The sequence below is a fragment of the Heteronotia binoei genome, chromosome 16 (assembly GCF_032191835.1).
Source record: "Heteronotia binoei isolate CCM8104 ecotype False Entrance Well chromosome 16, APGP_CSIRO_Hbin_v1, whole genome shotgun sequence".
NCBI lineage: Eukaryota > Metazoa > Chordata > Lepidosauria > Squamata > Gekkonidae > Heteronotia > Heteronotia binoei.
Window position 1 is genome coordinate 64,130,682 of NC_083238.1, and position 27,006 is coordinate 64,157,687.

General features: G+C 47.9%; 1 protein-coding gene across 1 annotated transcript in view; it reads right to left on the reverse strand.

Annotated features, from left to right (window-relative positions):
• Nucleotides 1-27,006, reverse strand: part of LRRFIP1 (LRR binding FLII interacting protein 1) — a 104,029-nt gene that overhangs the window by 4,849 nt on the left and 72,174 nt on the right. The window contains exons 13-16 of the mRNA XM_060257070.1: nt 26,370-26,462; nt 23,517-23,609; nt 21,830-21,935; nt 13,628-13,677 (exon numbers count right to left, since the gene is read on the reverse strand). Of these exons, the coding sequence (XP_060113053.1) occupies nt 13,628-13,677; nt 21,830-21,935; nt 23,517-23,609; nt 26,370-26,462 (342 nt within the window). The remainder of the gene's footprint in view (nt 1-13,627; nt 13,678-21,829; nt 21,936-23,516; nt 23,610-26,369; nt 26,463-27,006) is intronic.

Below are 27,006 nucleotides of genomic sequence, written 5' to 3' on the forward strand. Positions count from 1 at the left end.
ACAGAGAGAGCCAGCCTCTGTGCAGGCATTTTAGTGCCCAGTTTGGGAGCAGCATAAGAAACAAAAAGGTTTGGGTCCTTCCTATAACTCTCAGTTCTGCTTAGGAAGAAGAGAAGGCCCCTCTTCATGTCCAAGGAGTGCAAACGGCCCTCCTCATCTGATTGGGGTGACAGGAAGAAAATGGGAAGAAAAGTGTCAGCATTAAGGGGAAACTCTGAAATTGCCTTATGAAGAAAGGTGATGTCAGGAGCTAACGAGACTCCAGCATCATGAAAACACAGGTATGGTGGATCGCCATAGGCTTGCCCACCCGACAAGCTGATGGAATGGCTACTAGGAATGCAGTCTTCCAAGGCCACAGATCCAGGGGCCAGGTTGCCATAGTCTCAGAAGGGCACTGCATTAACTTGCCAAGGACCAAAAGGAGATCCTGTGGGGTAACGGTGGATCTAGAAGGAGGATGGAGATGCAGGACTGGATCTACATGGGTTTTTTGGGGGGGGGAGGGGCAAAATTAAAAATGGCGCCCCCTTATGGGCCATTCTATCTTACGGTCTCATAGAATATAATGGACTCCATACCCAATTTGGCGCCCCCCCCCCTCCTTCGGCGCCTGGGGCAAGCACGCCCCCTCTCCGCCCCCCCCCCCCCCCCAAATATCCGGCCCTGTGGAGATGTAGAAGTCCTCCTGAGAACGTCTTTGTGTGAGGATGGGTGAAGACAGAGTGTCCATCAACAGTTTGTGATGTGCAGATATAGCCGCAAGGTATACTCTAACAGAAGAGTGATTCAAGCCAGAATCTGCTAGAGATAGCAAAAAGACAAAACTGACAACACCGCTTCCTGTGGCTGTGGGGTGAGGCTGCCTGAGAACGTCAGAAATGTGGACCTTTTGTAGCCATAGGATTTATGGGTAGATGGTTACCTACTGTACAGCAGGATGTGTTGTATCCATGCTGAGTAGGTGGAAAGGTGACTCTCCACGCAGTGAACTGGAGATGAGGCACGTTGCGATGTAGGAGCTGATTGTTGTGGGTGGATAGGAAGTCCAGCTCTGGGGGAAAGCAATGGAACGACCCTTGTGCCAGCCTCAAAAGAACTGGGAACCAGCTTTGGCATGGCCACCACAGCATAATCAGGATGCAATCTGGGTGCTCCCTCAAGATCTTGTTCACTATTTTGGTGAGAAGAAGTAGTGCGGGGAACAGGTAAAGAAACCAATGGGCCCAGGGGAACAGGAGACCGTCTCCCAGGGAGGCTTGGTCTACTCCACCTCTGGAGCAAAACATTCTGAGCAGTGGCGAACACATTGATTGAAGGTCCACTTGATCTCCCATTCCTCTGGGGAAGAAGCTCCCCTGCTCAGGGAGTCTGCTTGTGCACTGAGCTCCCCTGGAAGGCGGTTGCCATCACAAAGCACTGGAGATCGATGCACTTGGTCCAGAGGTCCAAGGCCAGGGTGCCCCCGCCTGCTGACATAATTGAGGGCTGTTGGGGTGTCTGTCAGGATCGTGACAGTCTGGTTGGTGATGAGCAGTCAAAATAATTGCAGAGCAGACTGAATTGCTAGGAGCTCCACGAAATTAATGCGGTGGTGAGCAAAAGACAGGGGCTTCCCACACAGAGACCCCAGCCCCCTAGGGAGGTGTCCGTTGTGATGCTCATGCATGAGGCAGGAAGGTGGAAGTAGCACCCTCAACAAGACTGGCTTCCAGTTTCCACCAGTCCAACGAAGCGAGGATCTCTGGGGGAAGGTAAAGTTGTAGTGGGGAGGGGGTCGACTGTCGGGCGAAAGTGCTTAGGCAACTCCAGCTGAAGGATGCGCATATGCAGTCTGGCAAATAACAGTACATTTGTCATTGCTGCCATCAGGCCTAGCAGGCATTGAATCTACAGTGCCGTGTCTGCCTGTCTAGCAACTGAACCAGAGAGATAACGTCTCTTGCCTGCTGCTGAGGGAGAAAGGCCCAATGAAGACAGGAATCTAAGATCGTTCCAATGAACTGCACTCTGGCAGAAGGTGTCAGATGGCTCTTCTTGGTGTTTATTTGTGGGCCCAATGTTTTCAGAAGATGCTGTGTGGCTGCTATGTGTCAAAGCAGGAGGGCCTTGGACTCTGTGATCAGGAGCCAGTCATCTATGTACAGGAACAGGACCACCACATGGAGCTTCAGGGAAGCCGCAATGACCACCATAGCTTTGGTAAAGACCCGAGGGACTATACATATGAACATATGAAGCTGCCTTATACTGAATCAGACCCTTGGTCCATCAAAGTCAGTATTGTCTTCTCAGACTGGCAGCGGCTCTCCAGGGTCTCAAGCTGAGGTTTTTCACGCCTATTTGCCTGGATCCTTTTTTGGAGATACCAGGGATTGAACCTGGGACCTTCTGCTTCCCAAGCAGATGCTCTACCACTGAGCCACCGTCCCTCCCCTGTAGACAGCCCAAAGGGGAGTGCTTTGCACTGAAAATGCTCTGAGCCAATCGCAAAATGAAGGTGCTTCCTGTGGTGGGGTGGATGACGCATCTTGCAGGTCCAGAGTGGCCGTCCAGTCTCCCTGCTTGTTAAGAGGTAAGATGTTCCGTAAGGCTGTCATGTGGAACTTCTGATGCACAATGAATTCGTGGAGATCCTGGCCCCACTGGTGGACCCCCTGATAGCACATGGGCTTTTTGGCCACTGTGTGACAGTGTTGGACTGGATGGGCCACTGGCCTGCTCCAACATGGCCTCTCTTATGTTCTTATGTCCATGATGGGATGGATCCCTCCATACTTCTTGGGCACCACAAAATAGCAGGAATAAAAGCTTCGGCCCCTGAGCCTGGAAGGCACTAGGTCTATCGCCCCTTTTTGTAGAAGATTTGGTCCATCCTGAAGAAGTGCTGATGAGGGAGGTGTTTTAGCAAAATTGATGTGGGCAGAGTCTGAATGAATTCTATCGCGTAACCCTCCTAGGAAAGAACCTATTTGTCTGAAGTCACAAGCCTCCAGGCTGGTAAGTACTAGTACAGGTGGATGGGTCCGGAGGAGCGGAGGTGGATGATTAGGGAGGCCTGGTTGGAAAAGACAAATATCCTGTTTGGGATTGCAGGACCCCTTGGGTCTGGAAGACTGTGAGGAAGAGCGAGAAATTTGCATCTGTTACCATACGTTGACTTAGGGGTGGAGTGACAAGTGAGGTTTCCAAACTTGCTCAGGACGTGACCTCTGGGAAGGCCATCAGGCCCATGGTTTGTTCCAAGACCTAGACTTGCCAAATCGAGAGGAGGACAAAACGCCCAGGTTGCGTGAGAGTGCTCTTGTTCATTTCTTGTAAAATGGAGTCCGTGTACAGCTGAAGAGGCCAACATCTTCAAAAGACAGATCCTCTACAGAGGCCTTAGGGTCAGATTGGAGAGCAGTGGCATGGAGCCAGGTATAATGCTGATGGCAGGGGGGTTAATGTCTTTGCAGAGATACTGACCATGGGCTTCAAAGCGTTCAGTTGTTGCCTGGCCAGTGACATACCTTCTTTTTGAGTTTTCTTTGCAGACGCACATTCTTCCTCTGGAAGAGAAGCAATGGAGTCGGAAAGTCTCTCCCACAGGGTGTACTGATAGCGAGCCATGCTGGTGGAGTAGCTGGAAACCCTGATACCCAAGGCTCCTGCGGAATAAAAATTTCTGCCTGGGGCACCCAGTTTCTTGCCTTTCATATCCAAGGGGGGGGGGGGTGTCGAATGAGTTTTATGTGCCTTAGAAAAGGAGACTATGACCAAGTTAGGGCGAGAGTGTGTAAATAAGAATTCAGCTCCGCTCTCCTGCACCCTGCACAGGTGATCCAACCACCTTTAAGAAACTGGAGAGGGAGTGGGCTCAGCCCAGGATTCTTTTGTGGCTTGGAGGATCACAGAGTTGATGGGTAAAGCCGCAGCGGTAGATGCGTCACTCTGCAGACCGCTGAACACTGCAGCAGCAAATGCTGGTTGGGGCTGGACCACCTAGAGAGACGAAGCTTGAGCGATATGTTTAATAAAGTCTCCACAGGACTTGAGTCCTCTGAAGGAGAGTCGGAGAGGTTATCTGACCCCTGCATATTCCAGGAAGGCTCTGTAGGCACCTTGTCTTCCGAGATTTTGCCTTCAGAGTCTGAATTCAGTGCCGAAGAAGCCGCCTCGGCATCAAAGTGATCGGACAGTCATGGAGTTAAGGTTGGGTCAGTAGGTGGAGTCGGTTTGACAGGCTTCTTGGGTTGAGGCTTGTCCTTCCTGCGGCGGTCCAGGGCGGGAGTCAGTACCGACACTGTTGCTGAAGGTCACTGTCAAGGGGGTCGACAGGAGACCCTTGATCTCTAGGATGCTTCCAATCACTGGTCTGAATCCGGTGGGTCGTGAGGGGGGATCCAGGGGTAGGCAGAGTGGAGAGGGTAGGCTCCATACAGGTGCTGCCATTGACAGTGGTCCCAGGTGGATGGTGAGGGTGGCGGTGGCGGCTGACGGAATGGTTGAGGATATCGGAAGATTGGTCACTTACCGTGAAGCTTCCTTCTCGGTGGACTGGCAGTGGGTCGGTCCGACTACCGGGTATAGGCTCCTCCTCCTCTTCACAGGGTCGGGTCTTCAAGCTGATCCGAAGGGGGGGAGTGGCCTATACCACCAAGCTCCCGCCAGGTGTATTCAAGCCGCATCCCCCTAGGAATAAACAGTTCCACGACCTCCCCATTCACAAACTGAGGCAGGAGAATGAGGAAATTCATTTATTAAGCTCCAGAAAAACTCCTGCATAGGAGACTGAAACCAACGTTGTCAAACAGAACAAACCATAGTACTCAGGAAAGAAAGGACGAGGCTCCAGGATCCATCTCCAAAACCCAGGAAGCCGCTCAACCTCTGACGGGCGGGCCGGACCGACCCACTGCCAGTCCACCGAGAAGGAAGCTTCACGGTAAGTGACCAATCTTCCGTTCTCCGGTGGTCTGGACAGTGGGTCGGTCCGACTACTGGGACGTAACAAAGCTGACATCCCCGGGCGGGACCGGCTTCCCTGTTTAGAGTGCATGCTGCAGCACACGCCTCCCAAAGGCCGCCTCCGCTGAAGCCCATTTGTCCACCTTATAGTGTCTGGTAAATGTGTGTACCGATCTCCATGTCGCCGCCTTACATACAGCTTCCAATGACGGAAAGGACCGATACACTGCCGATGTAGCTGCCCCCCTCAGGGAATGAGCCGTAATTCCCTCTGGAGGGTTCTGCCCCTGCGCCTTGTAAGCCAGACCGATACACTCTCTCAGCCACCTGCTAAGGGATGAAGTAGAAACCTGTCGTCCCCTCGATTTTTTGCTGAAGGACACAAACAACGAATCTGATTGTCTCCACTCTTTGGTACGCTCTAAATAAAAACTAAGCGCCCTCTTAACATCTAGGCAATGCAATGCCCTTTCCTTTGGTGATTTTGGATTGGGACAAAAGTTTGGTAGAACCAATTCTTGGGACCTATGAAAAAAGGAGTTGACTTTAGGAATGAAAGATGGGTCTGGTCTCAGAACCACCTTCTCATTGTGGAAGACACACAGCTCTTTATCAACTGATAATGCCCTTAACTCAGACACTCTACGTGCCGAGGTGATGCTTACTAAAAACAGGGTCTTAAAGGTTAACTCCTTGATCCCGCAGGAAGCCAAAGGTTCAAAAGGACGCCCACACAAGGCCTGAAGGACTACATTCAACCTCCAAGAGGGAAATCTGTGTACTTGTGGCGGTTTTAGGAGAGAAACACCCCTCAGAAACCTTTTAACGTGTGGATGCGCTGACAGAGTCTTGCGACCCCGTACCCCTTGTATAGCCGAAATCGCCGCCACCTGCCTTCGCAACGTGCTGGTGGAAAGTCCCTTGTCTGCTCCTTCCTGCAAAAAACCTAGGATACCATCAACCTTTACAGACATCGGGTCCCACCCCTGTTGGGCCGACCACGATGAGAAAACTTTCCAGGTGGTATTGTATACTCTATTTGTGGAACCTTTACGTGAAGCCAACATAGTATCTACCACCGTTTTGCTGTAACCTAGTCCCTCGAGCTGAAACCGCTCAACCTCCAGACTGTTAATTGTAGTAAGTCTGGTTGGGGGTGAAAAATGTCGCCCTGAGCCAGAAGGTCGTCCCTCCTCGGCAAGCGCCAGGGGGGCTGGACCGACAACCTCATAAGCTCCTGGAACCATGACCTCCTTGGCCAGAAGGGAGCCACCAATACCATCTCGGCCCGTGACACCACCACCCTCTGAATTACCCTGGGTAAAAGAGGCAGGGGCGGAAAGGCATATAGAAGTCCCACCGGCCACTCTGCGCTGAGAGCGTCGGTATTTTCCGCTCTTATGTCTCTGTTTTGGCAAAAAACCTGTCCACCTGACGGTTCTCTGCCGTGGCAAACAGGTCCACTGTCACCGGTCCATATCTGTCCACTATCAAACGGAACGTGTCTTTGTGTAACATCCACTCCGTCTGGTCCAACCAGCGTCTGCTGAGCCAGTCCGCCACTAGATTGTCCTTTCCGGGAACATGTACTGCCTTGATCGATAAGAGATTGTTCTCTGCCCATTCGAAGAGAATCTTGGCCTCGGCATGGAGAGACTTTACCTTGGTCCCTCCCTGTCGATTCACATACGCCTTGGCTGTTGAATTGTCCGTTTTCACTAAAACATGGTGACCCCTCAGGACTGCTTGCAAACCCTGTAGTCCTAATCGAATCGCCCTGAGTTCCAAGAAGTTGATGCTCCGCTTTGATTCGTGGGGTTCCCATCGACCCTGGATCATTTGATCCTGAGAGTGAGCCCCCCAGCCCCAAAGACTGGCATCCGTGGTAAGACATACCCTCAGGGGTTCGCGCAGAGGGTGGCCTGATCCGAAAAGACTCGGGTCCAACCACCACTGCAACTGGGATTTCAAGTTTGGCGTTAATGTCACTAACCTGGGGATCTTGTTCCCTATGGCCTCCTGGAACGGAAGAAGGAAGAACTGCAAGGGGCGAGTGTGAAACCTGGCCCAGTAGAGAAGGTCCTGAAAGGAGACCATCATCCCTAGTAGCTGTGCTAAAACCATGACTGACACCCTGCTCTGCTGTAGAACCCCCCGTAAGAGGATACAGAACTTCTCCCGTCTCTCCAGGGATACAAAAACTCTGTCCAGGACTGAATCTATCTCCACTCCCAGATGCCCTAGTCTCTGGGATGGAAGCAGATTGCTCTTTTCTAGATTCACAACGAATCCATGCTTGCGCAACATGGTCACTGTTCGGTGCATGTCCTCCTGGCATTGCTGGAATGACCCCCCTTTCACCAGAATGTCGTCCAGGTAAGGAAACAAAGCCACTCCCTGCAGTCTCAGCTCCGCCACCAGAGTGACCAGAACCTTCGTAAAGACCCGGGGTGATGATTTCAGCCCGAATGGCAGTGCTCGATATTGGAAATGTTTTCCCCCGTAGGAGAAACGTAGGAACCTCCTGTGTGAGTCCCGAATGGGTACATGCAGGTAAGCCTCTGACAGATCCAGCGAGGCCAGAAAATCCTGGGGCTGAATGGCTAGCAACACCGACCGAAGGGTCTCCATTTTGAAGTGCTTTGTTGGAACAAACTTGTTGAGCCATTTCAGATCCAGGATGGTCCTGAACTCCCCGTTCTTTTTTGGAACTAAAAATATGATGGAGTAAACTCCTAAACCCTGCTGGGAGATTGGGACCGGTTCCACCGCTCCTATATCCACCAGATGATGAATGGCCGCCATCATGGCATTGTGTGCCGCCAAATCTCTCTTTCGTGGAACCCAACGAAAGTGGTTGGGAGGGGGGGCAAGGAACTCTATGGCATATCCATGAGTCACTACATCCAGAACCCACTTGTCCTGAATCGACTGACTCCAGATGTCTTTGAAAGATGAGAGGCGACCCCCTATTTTCCCCGTTATGTGATGAAGGGCGTAGTCATTGGGGTCCTCCTTTTTTGGCAGAGGATTTAGAGTTTTGGTCTGACTTCCCAGAGAAATAGGGTTTGGAGTCACGCCCTTTCTGCTGCCACTTTCCCCTGAAGGGACGAAAGGGACCTGATCTGGGTTGTTTCTTAGGCCCTCGAAAGGACGAAAAGGACTTCCTCTGCTTGGTCTCCTTACCCTTGGAGGGAAGGACTTTCTTTTTATCCTTGTTTTCAATGAGGAATCTATCCAGACCCTCCCCAAACAACAAGGATCCCTTAAAGGGGACTGCTGCCACTCTGGCCTGGGCAGTAGTGTCCACTTCCCAATTGCGCAGCCAAATGTTGCGTCTGGCTGCCACTCCACAAGCCATTGCTCTGGCAGCTAGCTGCATAGTGTCTAATGAACTGTCTGCCACAAAGGCCGCAGACAGAGCAATCTTTTTAAGCTCATCCTTAAACTCCTTGGGAGCTCCACTATCTGCTGCTGCTAAGTTATTGGACCACGTGCACATTGCTCTAGCAAAAAGAGAAGATGCTGTGGCCGCTTTGATTGCCCATGATGTTGCCTCAAATTCTTTCCGCAAGGCCTGCTCAATCCTCCTATCACATGGATCCCTAGGAAGACCATCTGCATCCATGGGGAGGACCGAATTAGAGATCAAACTAGTCACAGGATCGTCCACTGTTGGTAATTTTAACTTCTTAGTGGCCTTTGGAATAAGGGAGTAGAGTTTAGGAATGATCTGCTGGTTAGACTTGGGCTTAGCCGGCTTTTCCCACTCTGCTTTAACTAGAGCGAAAAAGGTGGCTGGTAAAGGCACCCCCGTCTGGACACTGCCCAGTTTGGGCATCATCTCCCCTGATCCCGTGGGCAAATCGGGATCTAGCTCCTCATCTTCCTTAGGTGTAGGCACAAAATTAAGGGTTCTCAAGACCTTGGGAAGTAGCTTAGAGTAATATTCAAAAGGGAAAAGTCTAGACTGCACAGTGTCCGATTTTTCCTCATCCTCATCTGAAAGTTCTCCTTCCTCCCTTTCAGACTGTTGATCAGAGTCCTCCGACTCCTCAGCTGAACTCAGAAGAGGGGAGTCCAGACCTGGATGCATCCTGCCCTTAGACTGTCCCATAGTGTCACTAGGGCTGAGGTCTCTGGGTCTTTTCCTCTTTTGTTGCCTCAGAAGGGAAGGGGCCTGTTGAGCAAGATCCTGCCCCAGTTCCTTCAACATCTCTCTTTTGAGCCATTGCAAAAGATTAGATTTTGCGTCCTCGCCTGAGATATCAGGATTCTGAGTTTCCTGTTGCTGTGACAAAGCTCCTGTTAAAAGAGGCAAGTCAGACTCGCTTGGAGAGTTGCTTTGGGAGCTAGCCGCCATTTTGTCTGCACACCAGATCCCTATAAGGGAAATGAGAAAGACAGGCTACAATAAAAGGGCGGGAAAGTTTCCAAAATGGAGGGCATTAAAAAAGTCTTTAACTAGCCCTCTGATTGCCCTATCGGCTAAAGCATTGCACGCAAAACCACCGAGGACTGAAATCGGGCTGTGAGCAGAGCTTAGTACTGCAGAACTGCATGTGTAAAAACTCTGTGCTATGGAGACCCTTACTTCGGATCAACGGGGTTTAGAGAAGAAAGGCAGGCCGGACTATGCAGTCCCTTGAGCAGGTTTCCACGAAGGGAAAACATGCAGCCTGAAGGGGAAAGTTCCTTTTCCCCCTCCCCCCCGGCTCCAAATCGCCCGCGCAGGTTCTCCCTGCCGCGGGACGACTTACCGCTCTTCAAAGAGCCGTCGCTTTTCCTCTCCGCTCCGTTCCACACGTGTCCGAGTGGAAACGGAGCCCCACGGACCTCCGCGCTTGCCAACAGCCTCCGGAGCCTGCTGCGTCGTCGCGGGGACTACTCGTGAGTAGCCCTGCGCGTTTGTCCGCTGGCTGGGTTTGTCGGGGGAAACCCCTACGCTCCCAGTCCCCAGCCTCCAGAAATGCAAAGTCTTCTTCCTTCGGATCTTCAGCGCTGCTATAAGCACGCTGCAGAAGAGAAACCGTCCTGCTCTAGCAGGGCCGGGAAACAAAACTGGCGGGAGCTTGGTGGTATAGGCCACTCCCCCCCTTCGGATCAGCTTCAAGACCCGACCCTGTGAAGAGGAGGAGGAGCCTATACCCGGTAGTCGGACCGACCCACTGTCCAGACCACCGGAGAACTGGGGCATGATCAGTGTTCTGGTCCTGAGATGGCTCCTGCCTCCAGAAATGTCTAGCTTGCTAATCTCCCCTAGGTGTAAAGCAAGAAGATAAACAGGTCACTTACCTGTAACTGATGATCTTCAAGTGGTCATCTGTGCAGTCACACCACCTGCCCCCTTTCCCCACTGCTGTCAGTCTTCCTCTATCAGGATCTTACAGCAGACAGAAGGAACGGGGGCAGAATGTCTGCGCTGCCCAGTGAGCATGTTGGGGGGGGGGGGCTGGGCATGCTCACTGTGTCATGGTGCGGAAATCCCAGGCTTGCTGCATATTGATCAGAGTCGGCGCAGGCGTTCTACTCTCAGAGACCACAAAGAAGATGGAGCATAGCTAAAGCTTTCAATGCTGCACAAGACTGAAGTGAGGCCCATAATACATTAATACCATGAACTGAAATTGACTGATGCTGAATTGGTAAATTACTATGATTAACGACAAACTCATATATGCAGTTTCGGTTCAGCAGTTCTGATTGGACCATCAAGGCCAGCATTCTGTTCACACAGCAGCCAACCAGCTGCCTCCAGGAAGCATGTGACCTAGCCACCACTGGTCACATGATTCCTCCCTGGTGCAGGCGCACTTAAGAGAGGCAGTCTCCTCCGCCTTGCTTGCCCGCTGCAAGCCCTGGGGTCTGGTCGGCCGTAGAGAGCCGGCTGCTATGTGCTCTCTGCTGAGGGCGAAATGGAGGGAAGATGGTTGCCAGCTTGGTTTCAAGCCCTGCCTAGGATGTCGTCTACTTTTTCTCTGCATTTATACTTTGTTTTCATAGAATCCTAGAGTTGACAGGGGCCACACAGGCCACCTGGTCCCCCCCTCCCCTCCCCCCTGCTCAATGCAGGATCAGCCTAGCGTGTCCCTGACCAGGGCTTGTCCAGCCGCTGCTTCAAGACTGCCAGTGGGGGGGGGGGAACACTCACCACCTCCCTCCCTCGGGAGCCGATTCCCCCACTGCTGAACAACCTTTCCTTATATCCAGCTGGTCCCTTCCCACCCTGAATTTCAACCCACTCCTGCGAGTCCTTTCCTCTGCTGCCACCAGGAACAGCTCCCTGCCCTCCTCCTCTAAGGGGCAGCCCTTCGGGTTCCCCTCCCCCTTCACTTCGTTCATGTAAATCTGGCAGGTTTGTGTTTTGTAAGCTGCTTCAGTTCCCTTTCAGGGATAAGAATGGGGCAGGACATAGTAACTAAATAAATGAATGACCCCTGGGAGGAAGTAATCTAATGAAGTTCCCTGCCCCCTCGTCCCTCCCCACCGACCTACATTTTCTGGCTGTGGGACTGCAAGCGCCTTGTGAGGCAGCGGGGCTGAGAAAGCTCAGAGAACTGCGACTGACCAAAGAGCACTCAGCACGCTTCCTATGGAGGGGGGGGGGGGAATATTTAGCACAATAAGTTTTAAGTACAGATGTCTTTGTTTTCTATCAGAAAAATTGCAAGGATACCCAAATTGAGAAAGAACTGCAAACTGATGCACCCTCTGCTACCACAGCATGTGTGTCTTTTTGCCATTTGAGAGGTAAAAAAAAAGCTGAAGATGGAAAATAAATTCTGTAGGGAGCAACCTTTAGAATGTATTATTTGGAGTGAAACATTCACATATAATCACAAAGAGTAGGACTATCAGCATTGGGGATTGTTAAACTTTGTTAAAACTGAGAACACTAAACTACAAATACATTTACACATATTAACTTGCTCAAATTATTTATATTTGAACCAAAAGGGTCTTGAAAATGTTGTGTACATCCACAGTAGGAACTGCATGATCTAGTGCTGCAGACTGACATAAAAACTTCATACTGCATATCACGAGGAAAAGCTTGCGTTCCTTCCAAATCATACTTCCCACACCCCACCCCCAGTCCTCCACAAATTTCCCAATCTTTCCCCTAGAAAAACTGTTTGGAATAAGTAAATGCTTTTAAAGCGATTTTTCTCATCCAAAGAAAGAAAGGAGGGGTTTTCCCTGTACTTCAGTTTCCTAATTTGTCCACTGGAAGAACTGAAAAAGCATTTTATTCGTTCTAAGAGAGAAAAATATTTCAAAGACGTTTGTTCAGTGCTCCCCCTATTTTTCATTGGAAACATTAAAAACATTCTTCCAAATGTTCTGCTTTTTTTCCTTGGCCTCCACATTTTCGATGCTGGCCCAGGCTGGACTGAGGCATGTGGGTTTGCTGCTGTCCCACCCTGACAAGTCTTTCTCCTCCAGAGAACAAGGCAGTTGGGGCGGGGCACAATTCCCAGGGCTGTTCGACCTCTCAGTCTACTCCTGACACACACACCCCCAACACACAACTTTGCTTGACAGCAACCAAGGCTTGGGAATATTGTTGTGGTTGTCTAACAACCCCAAACAGTTCAGCTGATGTTCATTTGTGTTGTTTGTGTTATTTTGGGGAATTTTAATCCCCTGACAGGGGTCATTTAGTAGAAAAAGAGGTGCCGGGGCTCATTAGCACAACTCATTTGCATATGCCACACACCCCCAATATCACCAGAAGGTGTACTAAATTGTATCAGCTCAGCATTCACCTGCAAATGCTTCTTGAAATATAATTGTCCTAAGAAAACCTTACTCCCATCATACTTTTTAAATGACTTTCTCCTATGTGGCCACAGTGGCACGATGAAGATTTCCATCTGTCTGCTTTAGATGTTTTGGTTCTTTTCCCATTTTTTGTTGGGGAAAATATTAAGAAAATATTTGATTAAGAGTTAATCAAAATCTTCACAGGGGGTTTGAACAATGGAGCCCAGAAGCGAGTATTGGGGGCAGAGGGATTAAGAAAGAGCACCGTGAAATCTAGAGGTTCCAGAGTTCTGCTCCTGTGAGCTCCTGCCCAAAACAAGGCCTGCCTGACAAGTTTATTTAAAAAAATAGATTCCAGACATTTCTGCACCCCGAGGGACTTCCTCCAGGTTTGTACAAAATCCCTCCTGTCTACCCCTAGCTTTGTTTTGTTGCTCTATCATCCTCTATCGTCTTTGGAAACAGATATATTGAAATTATTTTTAATGCTTTGCTTTACATGTTTTAGACTGTATTTTGGGCTATATCATGGAAAGTACCTTTCTGAGAAGAAAAAAACAAGGTATGTATTTTTTAGGGTTTCTTGTTTCAAATATGAGCAAGGCCCAACCATTTCTCATTTCTTGCACTTTTATTATTTTTAAATATGAATACTTCAAAGTAAGTTTATATAATATGATGTGTAGCTCTGTATACGGCCCTGCATCATATCATGTTACAAAAATCTCTCTTAATTTGGTTCCATTTTCTCTTACAAAGTCCATAGATTTGTTGTAGTTCAGCTCTATAAAGCCATTTTTACAGTTCAGACTTTCAAATTAAAAATGTGAGCTTGTAAATTCACCTTGATTTTAAGGAAACAAGCACACCTAAAGAGATAACACCCAGAGAAATATTAAATCATGATTACCTGTTCAAGTAAAGACTCTCGTTCATCAACTAATTTTTTCAGTCGTATGTCTAGAAGGAAGAAAGATACAAAATGCTCCATATTGCTATTGTTGAAGTGAAAACATCAAAGTTTGTATATTAATAAACCAATGAAAAAGATGAATGTTAGTGAAAGGAATGATAATGCACGTACCATGAGGCAAATGAGGTCACAAACAGAACTGGGAGGGGGTTTCATGCTTGTCACTTCAGTAGAAGCCCCCCACTGGGGCATGCAAGGCGGCTAATCTTCTACTGTAAGTTAGCATGCAAGAGCTCTAGGGTCAAACACTGGAATACAAAAATCTCACAGATCTTTACAGTTGAATAGTAGTGTGAAGCAATCAACACCGTTACAAAGAGTCATACAACATCTCAAAAATTATATCACTCTTTATTATAGATTTCACAGAGGCAATTTTGTCATTTGGTATTCATTAAGTTCCACTGGGTGGCTCTGGAACTTATTTTCAAATAGAGAGGAAAACAATGGACTTGAATGGAAGTCTTTCAAGCCCAGGGGAAAATAAAATTCTTAAAATGTGCTGGATTGTAAGAAAAGGCATGTATTTTGTTTCCTATCTGAAACAAAGGTGGCCGTTTTAGAAAGCCATTATGCCATACAATAATGATGGTTACATTTCTTGTGTAGAACTTAACATGCATCTTTTGTGTACTGGCACTGGTGTTTCAGCACCTGCAGCGCAAACGTCTCTCTTCCTTTTATGGATCCTGACCTTCTGCCGCCCCTCATGCTTCAACACCCTGCAAGCTCTTTTTGAAAGGCAAAGGGATACTACTTTGTGGGGTGATTCCTCTTCCAACAGGACTATGCAGACCTTCCTATCCACTTCTCTGGAAACCAGTCATTGTCCTTTGCAACCACAAGGAATTTCATTCTATTAGAGCTACTGGGTGGATCTAGATCCACTACATATACGTAGTTAATTTATTCATTAGATTCCTCTTGCTCTTCTATAGAGTATGCAGGACAACTCACAACATTAAAATAAGAAATTAAGCAACACAGGAGACAACACTGACAAAATGAAAACAAAACCACATAATAGCAAAAAGCATCAAAGACTCTAATAGTAAACCCCCCCACAGAATAACATGAAAAAATAATAATTCATCCATGATACAGACAATGATATATGATACAGAAAAAAAGCCTTCCATAAAAATGGAGTGTTGGCTGTTTAGTGCCCCCACCCTGCGAGCAGGTTCAGGACAATAACAACAATAACAACAATAACAATAAAAACAAAACAATACAGATAGATCCACAATTAAAACAATACTAGCTGGCAGCTGAAACAGTACAGCAAGTTCATACAGCCCAAGAAGGTTTTGCATCAGGTGCAACTGTGGATATTAAGATACTATAAAACCAAAATGAGCAGGCTAGAGAGAGAGAACCCGGGGGAGGCCGGACCAGACGGGTTACCTCTGCCTCAACCATAGGCCTGGTGGGACAGCTCTAGTTTACGGGCCCTGTGGGACTGGTTAAAGTTCTGGAGGGCCTGGATCTCACATGGGAGCACATTCCACCAGGCTGGTGCCAGGGCCCAAAAAGCTCTGGCCCTTTGGGGCCAGGGACTGCTGCCAGGAGAACTTGATCTGTTGAGCGCAGAGCTGTCTGGGGGATGGATCAGGAGAGATGGTCCCTCAAATACGTTGATTCCATCCCTTTGTCTGGTATTCCATCTGGAGCCAGTGCAGCTGGCAAACCACTGGTGTGACAGGGGCTCCTACTGATGGTCCACCAGTGAGGACACAAGACGCTGCCTACTGAACCAGGCAGAGGGGCAGGTAGAGTGAATTGCAGTAATCTTGCCTGAAGGTGACCATGGCATGGATCACTGTAGCAAAGTCTGGGGGACAGAGGAAGAGGATCAGTTGCTTGACTTGGTGTAGGTGAAAAAATGCCTGTTGGGCAACATTTTGAGTTGGGCCTCCACAGAAAAAGAGGCATCCAAAATCACAGACTCTTCACTGTTGGTGCCAGTAATGCATTATCAAGAGCTAGGAGTTGGATTCCTAACCCCACATTTATTTCCACAGCTCAGGTACAGCACTTGTGTTGTCAACGGATTCAATTCCAGTCAGCTCTGCTTCAACCAACCAGGCACAGCAGCCTCCAGACCCCTGGCCAAAATATCTGGAGCGGTATCCAGCTGGCCGTCCATCAACAGGTAGAGCTGGGTGTCATCAGCCTGAGCCTCTGGACTGACTGACTGGGTGAGGGGGAGCATACAGACATTGAAGAGCACTGGGGAGAGGACTGCCCCCCTCTGAGAGACACCCTCTCCCCAAACCCCTCCCTCTGCCCACAACCACAGAGAAATGAGTCAAATGACTCCAAGGCTGTCCCATCATGTATTCCCCCTTCAAAGCCCCTCCCCCAAACAGAATCAGGTAGGCTTCTGATCACCAACAACCAAGCAGGCAGGAGGTGCAGTGGAGAGGGGGAGGAACTGCCTTCCCCCCGCCCCCCCCCTCTCCAGCTTCAAGGTGGCTCTGATGGAAGAGGCAAGGAAGGCCAGGAGAACTCAACCCTTCCTGCCCTCCTTCCTTCCCAGGATCCGCCTGGCTGTCAGGTGACCATCCAGCCTCTGCTTGGAAACCTCCAAAGAAGAGCTCTCCCACCTCCCGAGGAATTTAATTATATACATATATAGCCATATATATATTTGCAAGGAGTGGGCAAAGTTTAAGCATAAGAAGTTTATTCCATTATATTCAGTTCAGTACGTGATATACATTTTTGTGCTTTTGTAGTTTTACAGAACACTTAATTTGTTGTATATAGCTGTATAGTTTGTACCTTCCTCTGACAGCTTAAAGGGAAATTTTAAAAGGTTGCATTATACAATTAAAATCCTCCTAGCTGGCGTACACTTAGAAATAAGGCACAGAGTGACTTATTTGAAACATGTGATTTCATGTTAATAAAAAAAGTGTACTATCTGAATAATGCAGCACTAGTTGCTATATTTTCTTTTTGTGACTTGAAATAATGATTAAGGTATTCATGGAGAAATGCAGATTTGCCTGCTTTCTAGCAAAACAGTCAAGGGGAAAAGCATCATCTGCATGTAAGAAAACATTCCTGAATGTGTTGAGGGTGGGTGCGAGAGACAGAAATACATTGCAGGAAACAGTAGGTAACAGAAAGGCTGGCGACAGAGGGCACCCCCACATGTTCTGAACCATGTTCAAGACAATGAAGGCTTGATTCAGGGCACGATGGCTCAAGTGAAGGGAGCAGATTCCAAAGTACCCCTGCATTCATTGAAGAAGCTAAACCATATTTTGGCAATAAGATGTGGTAATAATTTAGAATGTGTTAATAGTTGAACAATATAATGTTCACCTTTGTATCTTTCAAGCAAATCACCAACTGCTTTTTAAGACTATTGAAAGTACTGTACTCTACAGCTACTGGAATCAAATATAAATTTGTCTGACAACTGATAGCATATACTAGAAGATCAGCAGGTCTTAAGAGCATCCAAGTCTTAGCTTTCATTCAAATACTGAAAAAATAAAAACACTTTGTGTGTGCTCTTGATGTGATTAAAATGACTTCATGAAGAATTAAGATAGATTTGTATTGTTGTAATAAATGATAATTGAACCTGAGAATTTAAGAACATCATCAGATACATTCATAACTGCTATAGAAAAGGATATTTATATTAAAATTTTAAAACCCAGAAGTTATAAAGTTTTCTTTGGTCTATTTTGCAAAAGTAAATTTTTACCTTGAACCTTATTGGACGGCTGGTATGCAAAAAACAACAACCATCCAGTTTCTGGGATTATGCGACTACACAGTCCTCTCGAGATTTACCTTTGCCCTTCTTACTCACTTGAGCTTCCTCTGGGCTTCCATCTACAACTCCCCCTCCTGGCTCTTCCAGCTGCTCTGAGGCACATTCAGCAGCTTCTTTTATGGTTTTTTCATTTAACAGCTTCCCATTTGTGTTGCAGGACTCTTCACCTGATGCCTTTGCAGAAACAGAAGAATCAATGTGCAAATAGTCAGCTTTTTCAGACTCCTTTTGTTTCTCTTCGTGACTAGTCTCATCACCTTCAGTCAATATACTCTCCTTTACTGCCTCATTCACAGAGCTCTGATTGTTTTGCTCCTTGTTACGGTCTTCTGCAATCTGCTCTTCATCTCTACATTCATTGCCACAGCCTCCCCTGAGCACCTTCTTCTGCACGGTCCCCTCCGTAGCTCTGCCTTCCTCTTCCGCTGGCTTATTCTTCTCTTCTTCATTACTCTGGCTTACATTCCCTTCAGAAATATTCAGTTCTCCAGAAGGAAACTCACCAAAATCAATTGCTTCATGATACTCTTCCCCAGCTTCTTCGTCTTCACTCTCAGACTTTTCTTCTTGAATGCTGAAGTCAACCTCCTGGGACTCCTGGATCTCTGGCACAAAATCAAGCATCTCTCCCGCCTTTCTGGGATTCTCGTCTTCTTTGTCCCCTTCACCTGCTTTTCCAGTATCCTCTGGGAGTGCAATCACACCTGGCTCCTGCACAATTCCAACTTGTTCTTCTGTGCTCTGCTCTCCCGGAGGCTCGAATTTAACTTGTGTTGGATTATCTTCGTCATGACCTTCAGGAAATTCTTTCTGTGCAACTGAGATGTGTGCCAGTGTTTCGCCATCAGGTATGGATTCAGGTTTTGTCGCCCTGCATTTCCTAGAGTCATTCTCTAATATTCTTTTCTCATGGATCTGGCATCCACTTGGAGAGGCACTGTCTACAACAGTTTTCCCTGATAAAATCTCTTTCATGGCATGCTGCTCGTTATTCTTCTCAGAATAAGCAGCCACTGCTCCCAAGGGGGCTTCTCTTTGTTTGGTCTCCTCAGTGTGGCTCTTTCCAGTATCATTTCCATTTTCTCTTGTCTCTTGCTCTTTTTGTTCCTCTTCAACCAACAAATCATGTTGTGAAGACATGGACTGGGATTCTTGCATTTTAAGTCGATTTTCTTCCTCTATAAACTCAGCCGGTGCACTTTCACAGGCACACAGTGTTTCCCTGCTCTCTACTGCCGAAGTGATTACTTTGGTTTCCTGCCGCTGGAAAGCATTTTCTGTCTCATTACTTTCCACAGTTGTATCAGAACCCTTCTTACCCCATTCAACTTCATCAGTTATTTCAAAACCTCCTTCACCTTCAGGAACTTGGCTCTCCAAATCACTCCCAACAACTTTGTTCTCTCCAGTTTTTCTGGTGTCCCCCGGATACTCAACATCAGGCTCGATCCTTACTCCTTCTGTAAAGGGGTCTTCTGCCCATTTCAGTAGTTCTGACTGGCTGGAAGTTGTTGTGGGGTTCTGAGTCACTGAATCAAAAGCTTCTTCAAGTTCTTCATTATCACTGGTCCCTGCCTCATCAACTAAAATATCTTTTTGGTTTTCTTTATTTTGTTCTTCAGAAAGTATTTCAGACACTAAAATTGTTCCCAAATTAGCCTCAATACAAGGATCTGGTATGTTAATTTGCTTATCAATTTTATTTACAACATTTCCATCTTTAATGTTTTCAGTATTCATCTCCTTTACTGCTGTTTTATTACCAAGCAACCCCCATTCATCCCTTAATTCAGCTACATCACCGTTTTTAAAGACACAAACTATTTTTGGAACATGTACTGAATGATGTTTAGCTGGTTCCTCCACTCCATGACTGAGTGGCAGCACTGGGCCTTCTGGGATTCCCTCTGCTTCTGCCTTCCCATCAGTGCGCACCGTCTGTGAGTGCAAACGTTCCTGCACAATTTCCATCTCCTCCTTCTCCTTCTCCTCTGTGCGGTCCTCAAGCTCAGTATTTTGCAAGAGTTCTCTTTTCCTCACATTCTCCACACTCTCATTTTTCATCTCCATTTCACTGGCTCTGCCTAAAAGATCATTAAGAAAGTTGAAGAGTCCACACTGTAGGGAGACGACTTAACTTACACCCTCCTCACTTAAAACCCAGAAGAGAATGAATCAAAAGGCTGCTTAAGCCAATTATGTGAAGCCAAAGAAGCAATTGAATTAGTATGCTGAATGAACAGTGACAGATTTCCATCCCTGGCAACAGTATGATCTTTATAAGTCTAATCCAGGGGTGTCAAACATGTGGCCTGGGGGCTGAATCAAGCCCCAGAGGGCTCCTATCAAGCCCCTGAGCAACTGGCTGTCATCTGCTTCCTTCTCCCTCTCTCTTGCTTCCTTCTGCATCACAGCTTGCATTGCCAGACTTGCTTAATTGCACAGGAGCTACAGAGCAAAACCTCTATTTTCTTCATTGGCTGAGGCTCTTCTCTTGGAGAGGAGGGGGGAGGAAGGAGAGCTTGCTTTGCCAGGCTCTCTCAATCGCACAACAGAGCTACTGAGCCAAGCTTCTCTTCCTTCTATTGGCTGTGGCTCCTCCCCCTCCTGGTCCCCTGGGGAAGAAAGGAAAGAGCCAGAGCTTCCTTTGCCCAGTTCCCTGGATCCCATGGGATAGCTATAAAGAAAGCACCTTTAAGACCAATGAGTGCTAATGTTTTAACTTTTTGGGTTTTTTTAAAAAAAAACCCTTGGTATTTGTCTGTGTCCTTTATAAAGTTTATGTCTCTGCCACCTAATCTTAAATAGGTACACACATGGCCCAGTCTGGCCCGACAAGGTCTCATTTATGTCAGATCCGGCTCTCATAACAAACGAGTTTGACACCCCTGGCTAATCTGTTCTGCTTTTATGGACACTGTGAAGGTTTCACAGATCCAAGAGAAATGGCAGTCTCTATGTATAGTGATGTAGACAGACTTGTACATTTTAATGGAACTTATATCCAAGAAAGTAACTGTAAGTAACTGCATATGCAGATGGGCTAAAGATGATCCAAATGGGGGGTTTCCTTCCAGAAACAGAATCTGGACCATATACAGGTGGGGGTTTGGAGTCCCCATGAAAACTCCGCTAATGAAAGACCTTCCTTTCCTTTCCCTCCTTGTCTCCCCTCCCTCCTGCTGCAGCGGCCAAGCGTGTTCCCCAAAATGCTGCCCTGGAGGGCAGGAACCCTCAGAAACCACAGGGTGGGCAAAGGGGGTGGGGAGGGAAGCAGCAGCAACCTCAGGCCCTCCCCTTTCTGCTAGCAGGATCCAAGCCACGGATTGTGTCCACCATTAACTGGAGTGGGGTATACAGAACACTCCATTTTCTTCATGAGAATAAATAATACAATATTGAAAACTAAGAATGAGTATTTCATTTTTCTCTGTTCACTTTCCTAACTCCTCACTCTTGTATTCTATTGCTCAAGAAAGTCTTAGGGTTCAAAAGGTGCTCATCACAATTGTGATAATTTCAAAATTGCAGGACTAAAAGGTAGAACAAAGTCCCGTCAGGCACCTTTAAGACCAACCAAGCTTTAATCAAGGCCTAGCCTCCGTGTGCACCACCCCCCCCTTCTTCTTCTCCTGCACAGGCAGGCAGATGGAAGCTCAGACCCGGAAGCAGACTGGGTTGGCCTGGAAGGATCCCCTTGACCAACATTCTGTTCTGCTGCTTCAGACTGACCGACACGGCTTCCCCACCTGAGCACTACAGAAAGTGTCATTATTCCACTCCACCATCCACGAGACAGTGTGGATGGCATTTATTCTACATATTCCTGCAATCCCTCCTCCGCCCCTGAAACTCCTTGTGGGGTCATCTCGGGCCAGGCCTTCCAGACAGCTGCTGCTGTGAGGCCACAATGAGAGGAGGGGGGTGGAAAGGGGGAAGCGGCTTTTCGCCCTCCCTGGGGAGAAAGGGCAGGAATACGTGGATGGAATTTTAAAAAAGCACACACACCCCGCAGGTATTGCTCAGGAGCAAAGCAACTTCAAAGCTCCTCATGACATTCGCGTGTTCTATATTTTTCTAACAAGAACAGTTACACACACATTTTATACATGTTCCATTACTAATCTGACATGCCTTTCAATCACTTACTTTTTGGATTGGAGGAAGTAAAAGGCATTCCCCTTTTAAGTGGAAAGAAAAGGAGTAGTTTGCGCAATGTGATCATCAGCAGAAGTAGAAAACAAAATGCAGAGAAGTGACTGAACAAGCAGCATGCTGGTGATTCGTTAGTTCCGATTATAATTGTTTTTAACGTTACTATTAGTTTAGAAAGGTCTTACCAAGAGTGCCATCTTCAGCTAACTTAACAGCATCACTAGACAATGAAAGTCTGTCACAAGTTTCTCCGTTGGTAGCTACCTCTGTATTAGGGATTATTCCATGCTTCTGCAAGCAAAATAATAAAAAAACCCTTTTTATTACGATACCTTATAGTAGTGGAATAACTAGGACATGAAATTGGTCCCAAATCTGAGATTGCACAAAGCACATTCATGCATACAATGCATGTATCCTCTGGTACATCAGGCTAACAGAAGAAACATTCTGGTATTTATTTTGTTAGCTGCCCTTCTCTGCAGAACTTAAGGCCACTTACAATAGAAATAAAAAAACTTACAATAAAAACAACGATAAAACCCATAAAATCATGCTAATTAGGACTGCCAATAATAAAAGCTAAACCAATCAAAATGCAGTCCTAATAAAGCTGTCTTCAACTACCTCCTGAAGACTGACTATGCTGGGGGGGGGGGGTCAGTGCACCTCCTTGGGGAGGTCATGGGGCTGCCCCAGAAAAGCACCCCCCACCCACCCATTGTAATTTCTAGTCAGGAATGTATGGGAGAAGATGTTCCTTCTCACAAATTATTTAGATAAATAGAGATATCTTGATCTGTGCAAAGATTCTAATTCTGCTTTTTTCTTTGCCCTTTCTCTAAGAAGTTCGCAGCAACAGTTTATCTTGACAGCAACACTGTCAGGTTAGTCAGAGAGAGAGAGAGAGAGAGAGAGAGAGAGATATGAAGGCAAAGTGAGATCAAGTCAGAGGTGGAATGGACCTTCAATCTCACCGTTTCCAAACCCAAGATACCAGCTGCTGCTGCTGCTGCATGAGGCTGTTCTCTAAGACTATAGCTTGCTTGCTCGGCAACTCAGTTACTGTTTTGGGACATGGTCAGAGCAGAATATAGTCAGCAGGAATGAAGGAGGCATGCTGTGACCTCTGTGAAAAATGGTCCAGCCATACTGGCTCAGAAAATGCCAAAAGTAAGAGGCATGTAAGGATTTTTATCAGGACCACTCAAAATGTCAGAAAGCAGCTGCAGGGAAGCCTTCTGAGGAGGAAAAGGGGGGGGGGGGCTGATTCCACAGGACAACACGGCATGACCTGAGCCATTTTCCTCATCCGCCCCGCCCCCACTCATCTAATGAAATGTGTGACACAACCTGAACTACCTGCAACCCAAAAGCTTTTCTATCAAGGCTTGGAAAACATTTTTTCTTGTCTTCTACAACTTTAAAAATAGAATAATTTGTTAAAATGTTTACAATATACCTTTTCCATAGCTCAAGGCCGCTTACAAATAAAAATTAAAAACAAAACACAATAAAACCTCACATAACCTTCCCTACCAGAAGGTGCGCTCAACCTCCACCCCCTTAAAACCCCAGGCAAGCTTGCTTCACATCCATCTTGGATTTTCAGGAGAACTCAAAAGCTCGCACAGATCTATGATACTGAGGGTGACCCTTATAAAAAAAGGCATCACCTCACCTCCCGCCCATTGTGGGCTTCGACTTCTGCCAAATGGCAGGCCATGTGAGTGGGCTTCTTCCTGTCAGAGACCACCAACCACGCGGCTGGAGGCATTTGACAATACGGCCCAGCAGGCAGCAAGCGGTTCTTTCATCATGCCCCAATTGCTGCGAAAAGGTCGAGTCAGCTTTGCTGTTATTTCTCCATACCTTCAGCTGGTCCTTCAGCACAGTCACCTCCTCTCTAAGATCATCTCGCTCACTTCGTATGGAATCAAAGAACTCTTTCTGCCTCTCTAATGCCTACATTTCCAAGAAACCAGCAAAAGAGAAGTAGTCCACAAAGAGAAAGGAGAGAGAGAAAAAAATGAAGAAAATTAGCAAGAATAAGTTGGCCTCAGATATGGAAAGACAACAGAATTTGTACGCAAAAAGAGGACAGATGCTTGTGGTTGTTATGAAGGCTTCTATTATAGATCTTACTTGGAATGGCTAACTGGAACACATTTCTCTGGTCTGGAAAGAGAAGAGACACAGCACTGCAACCCCCCCCCCACCGCCCTTAAAGAAAAGGACACTGCAGTTCAGCCATGCTTCAGAAGAGATGGGTGGAGCATAACCACAGGGTCTCAGTTAATTACGCTCAGCATCCCACAATTAAGAAGGGTACACTTACACACCAATCTCCAATATATTTATTTGCTTTACTATTCCTCCCCCCCGCCCAATATAAAGCCAAACAAACGGGGACCTATAAACTAAGCTTGTTATTCCTGTCTGGTCCTTGCATCTGTTAAATACCTTCATTATGTTGAATGTTAAATGCTGCTCGCCCCCTCCCTCCCTGTAAGTATGGATTGGTACCTTCCATTTCACTCTATCTGAGCAGCGTGCAGGCACACCACGAAAGCTTATCCCTGGAATAAAACTCTGTTGGTTTTGAAGGTAACTGGCTGGACTCAAAGACTGTTATAGATCATCTCAGTAACTGCCCCTTTCACGAGTGAACCTGTTCTCCACACAGCCAGAGCAGTGACTGACATTTCACAGCTACAGAATCAGACAGAAAGGCCCATCGACAGCACTGCTCCACTCAACTGAGATGGAAGCCTACAATGTCCCAAGCCACATCTCTATGGTGTTGCTAAAGCTTCTTGAGGTCCCCTTTTCACAGTTAGGATCAATACAGGTCTTCCTTTACTAGCAATACCAGGCATGGTTTCAACAGTGAGCTGATGACCCCCCCCCCCCATTATAATGTCAGCAGCCGACAGGCTGACTGGAGGGACTGATGCTTCAACATCCATGGAAATGAAACATTGTGCGGTTGAGAATGAAGAATCCATTCCATTCTGCACAAAATGCAACTACCAAATATTCTTACCTCCTCAGCTGCTGCTGTATTATGACAAATGCTCTCCCCCCCTCCCTCCAAGTCAGAAGGCCTTCCCCAAAACAAACCCTGCCCCTGCTGCTCTTGTGGAAGCCTGACAAATGGAGCAGAAGTTTACATGAGAAGTTTTTGGTGGGGTTTCTGCCTTTCTCTTTTCCTGCCGCTATCTGGGCTGTGCAGCATATTGTCTTGAAGAGCCCCCAAACCCTTAAGCGGGGGGGGGGGGTGAGATGGGGGGGGATAGGCCATTTCTATCAACAGAGAGGACCGCACGGCCTCCTATGGTTTTGGGGGAGCCAGGTTTGCTTTGCCCTCAGTTACACCTCTGCCTTCAGAGGCATGGAAGGTTCTACTTGTGGCTTAGCGGCAGGCCGGATCCCTCTCGCCCCCTCCCAAGAGCCCCCCCCCCCCAGGCTGTTCATCGGAACCACTGCCTCTCTTGGGACTGTCGTCATCAGCCTGTTGTCATCTGGAGCAGAGGCCCCTCTTAGCCACAGCTTATTGTTGGAACTCTCTGTCTGGGGCAGGGATGCTCTGCATTCTGGGTGCTGGGGGGGCACTGGTGGACCTCCTGAAGGCACCTGAGTTTTTGGCCATTGTGTGACACAGAGTGTTGGTCTGGATGGGCCACTGGCCTGATCCAACAGGGCTTCTCTTATGCTCTCATGTCTGGGGCAGGGATGCTCTGTATTCTTGGTGCTTGGGGGGGCACAGTGGGAGGGCTTCTAGTGTCCTGGCCCCACTGGTGGACCTCCTGATGACACCTGTTTTTTCTTGGCCATTGTGTGACACAGAGTGTTGGACTGGAAGGGCCACTGGCCTGATCCAACAGGGCTTCTCTTATGTTCTTATGTGACACAGAATGTTGGACTGGATGGGCCTTTGGCCTGGTCTAACATGGTTTCTCTAATGTTCTTATGTGACACAGAGTGTTGGACTGGAGGGGCCATTGGCCTGATCCAACAGGGCTTCTCTTATGTTCTTATGTGACACAGAGTGTTGGACTGGAGGGGCCACTGGCCTGATCCAACAGGGCTTCTCTTATGTTCTTATGTGACACAGAGTGTTGGACTGGATGGGCCTTTGGCCTGATCCAACAGGGCTTCTCTTCTGTTCTTATGTGACACTGTGACACAGAGTGTTGGACTGGATGGGCCACTGGCCTGATCCAACAGGGCTTCTGGCGCCACTGGGCCTTGCCTTGTTTTGGACTTCCTGGACTGTGGCCTGGCTTGTTGTCTCTGGGATCTGCCCCACTGGACCCTTGTGGGCTTTTTTTCTAGAACATACCCCAGCAGCTGTCCTTCACAACGCCCACCACTTGCGGGGGGGGGGGGGGGAGGGAAGGGAAAATAAAGAAATAGGGGAAGAAAATATTAACTGCATTCACAACCAATGCTCCCTCTAAGCTGTGGAATCTTGTGAGCAAAAATTCTACTTTGTGAGCTCCTGGCATTGAAGTAGTGAGGGAGCAATTTGGCTACTGCATGAATTAGTTTGCTCTGGGGCCATCCTTCCTGAGCTAGGACAAAAAAAGTGTGAGCCAGAGGCTAAAAAACTGTGAGCTAGCCCACCCTCACTCAGCTGCGAGGGAACAATGTTCATGACACATTTTTATAGCATTCTTTGGTTCAAACGAGAGCACTGACAAGCCACACAGAAACTCCTACCCCTATCTTTTTCTCTTTCCACTCTATTGTCTCTTGAAGATCAGACATTTCCCTGATGCAGCCCTCCTGTTTCTGTTGCAGCTGTTGGATTTCCTGAGGGGCAGGAAGGAGCAAGCAAAAAGACAGAAAGTAGACAAGAGAGTTAATCAGAAGGGCAGTGTGGGGGGAGATCTAAGCTTGCAAAAGAAAAAGTCACATGCACTGGGGCAAACATATGCACCTCCCATATTTCTGAAATCCCAAACCTTTCCAACTTATGGATAAAAGGCAAATGGCAGCCTTACAGGCAACAAGAAGGCATGCCGTGGGTCTGCCTGCCCACGCTACCCCCTCCTCCTCCTCCTGGGGTGAGGAAGAGGCAGAGGAAGCTGGCCACAGCCACCCTCGGATCTGCAGGAAGACCCACTGGACAAGAGAGAGCCTCCCTCCGCCAGGCGGCATCTCAGGCCAAAGCCAGTGCCCCACAACCTCAGAGTCCTGCAGCCTGGGACCCGGGGCTGAAGCAGAAGCCCCAGAAAGGCAGGCCCAGGAGTGGTGCCACTGGCAGCACAGCACCCATCAACCTCTGCCTTGGCGTTTGAGCTCCTGCCGGCTGCCTCAGCACTGCCCCTGGGTGGCTCGTGGCAAAAGCGGCCAG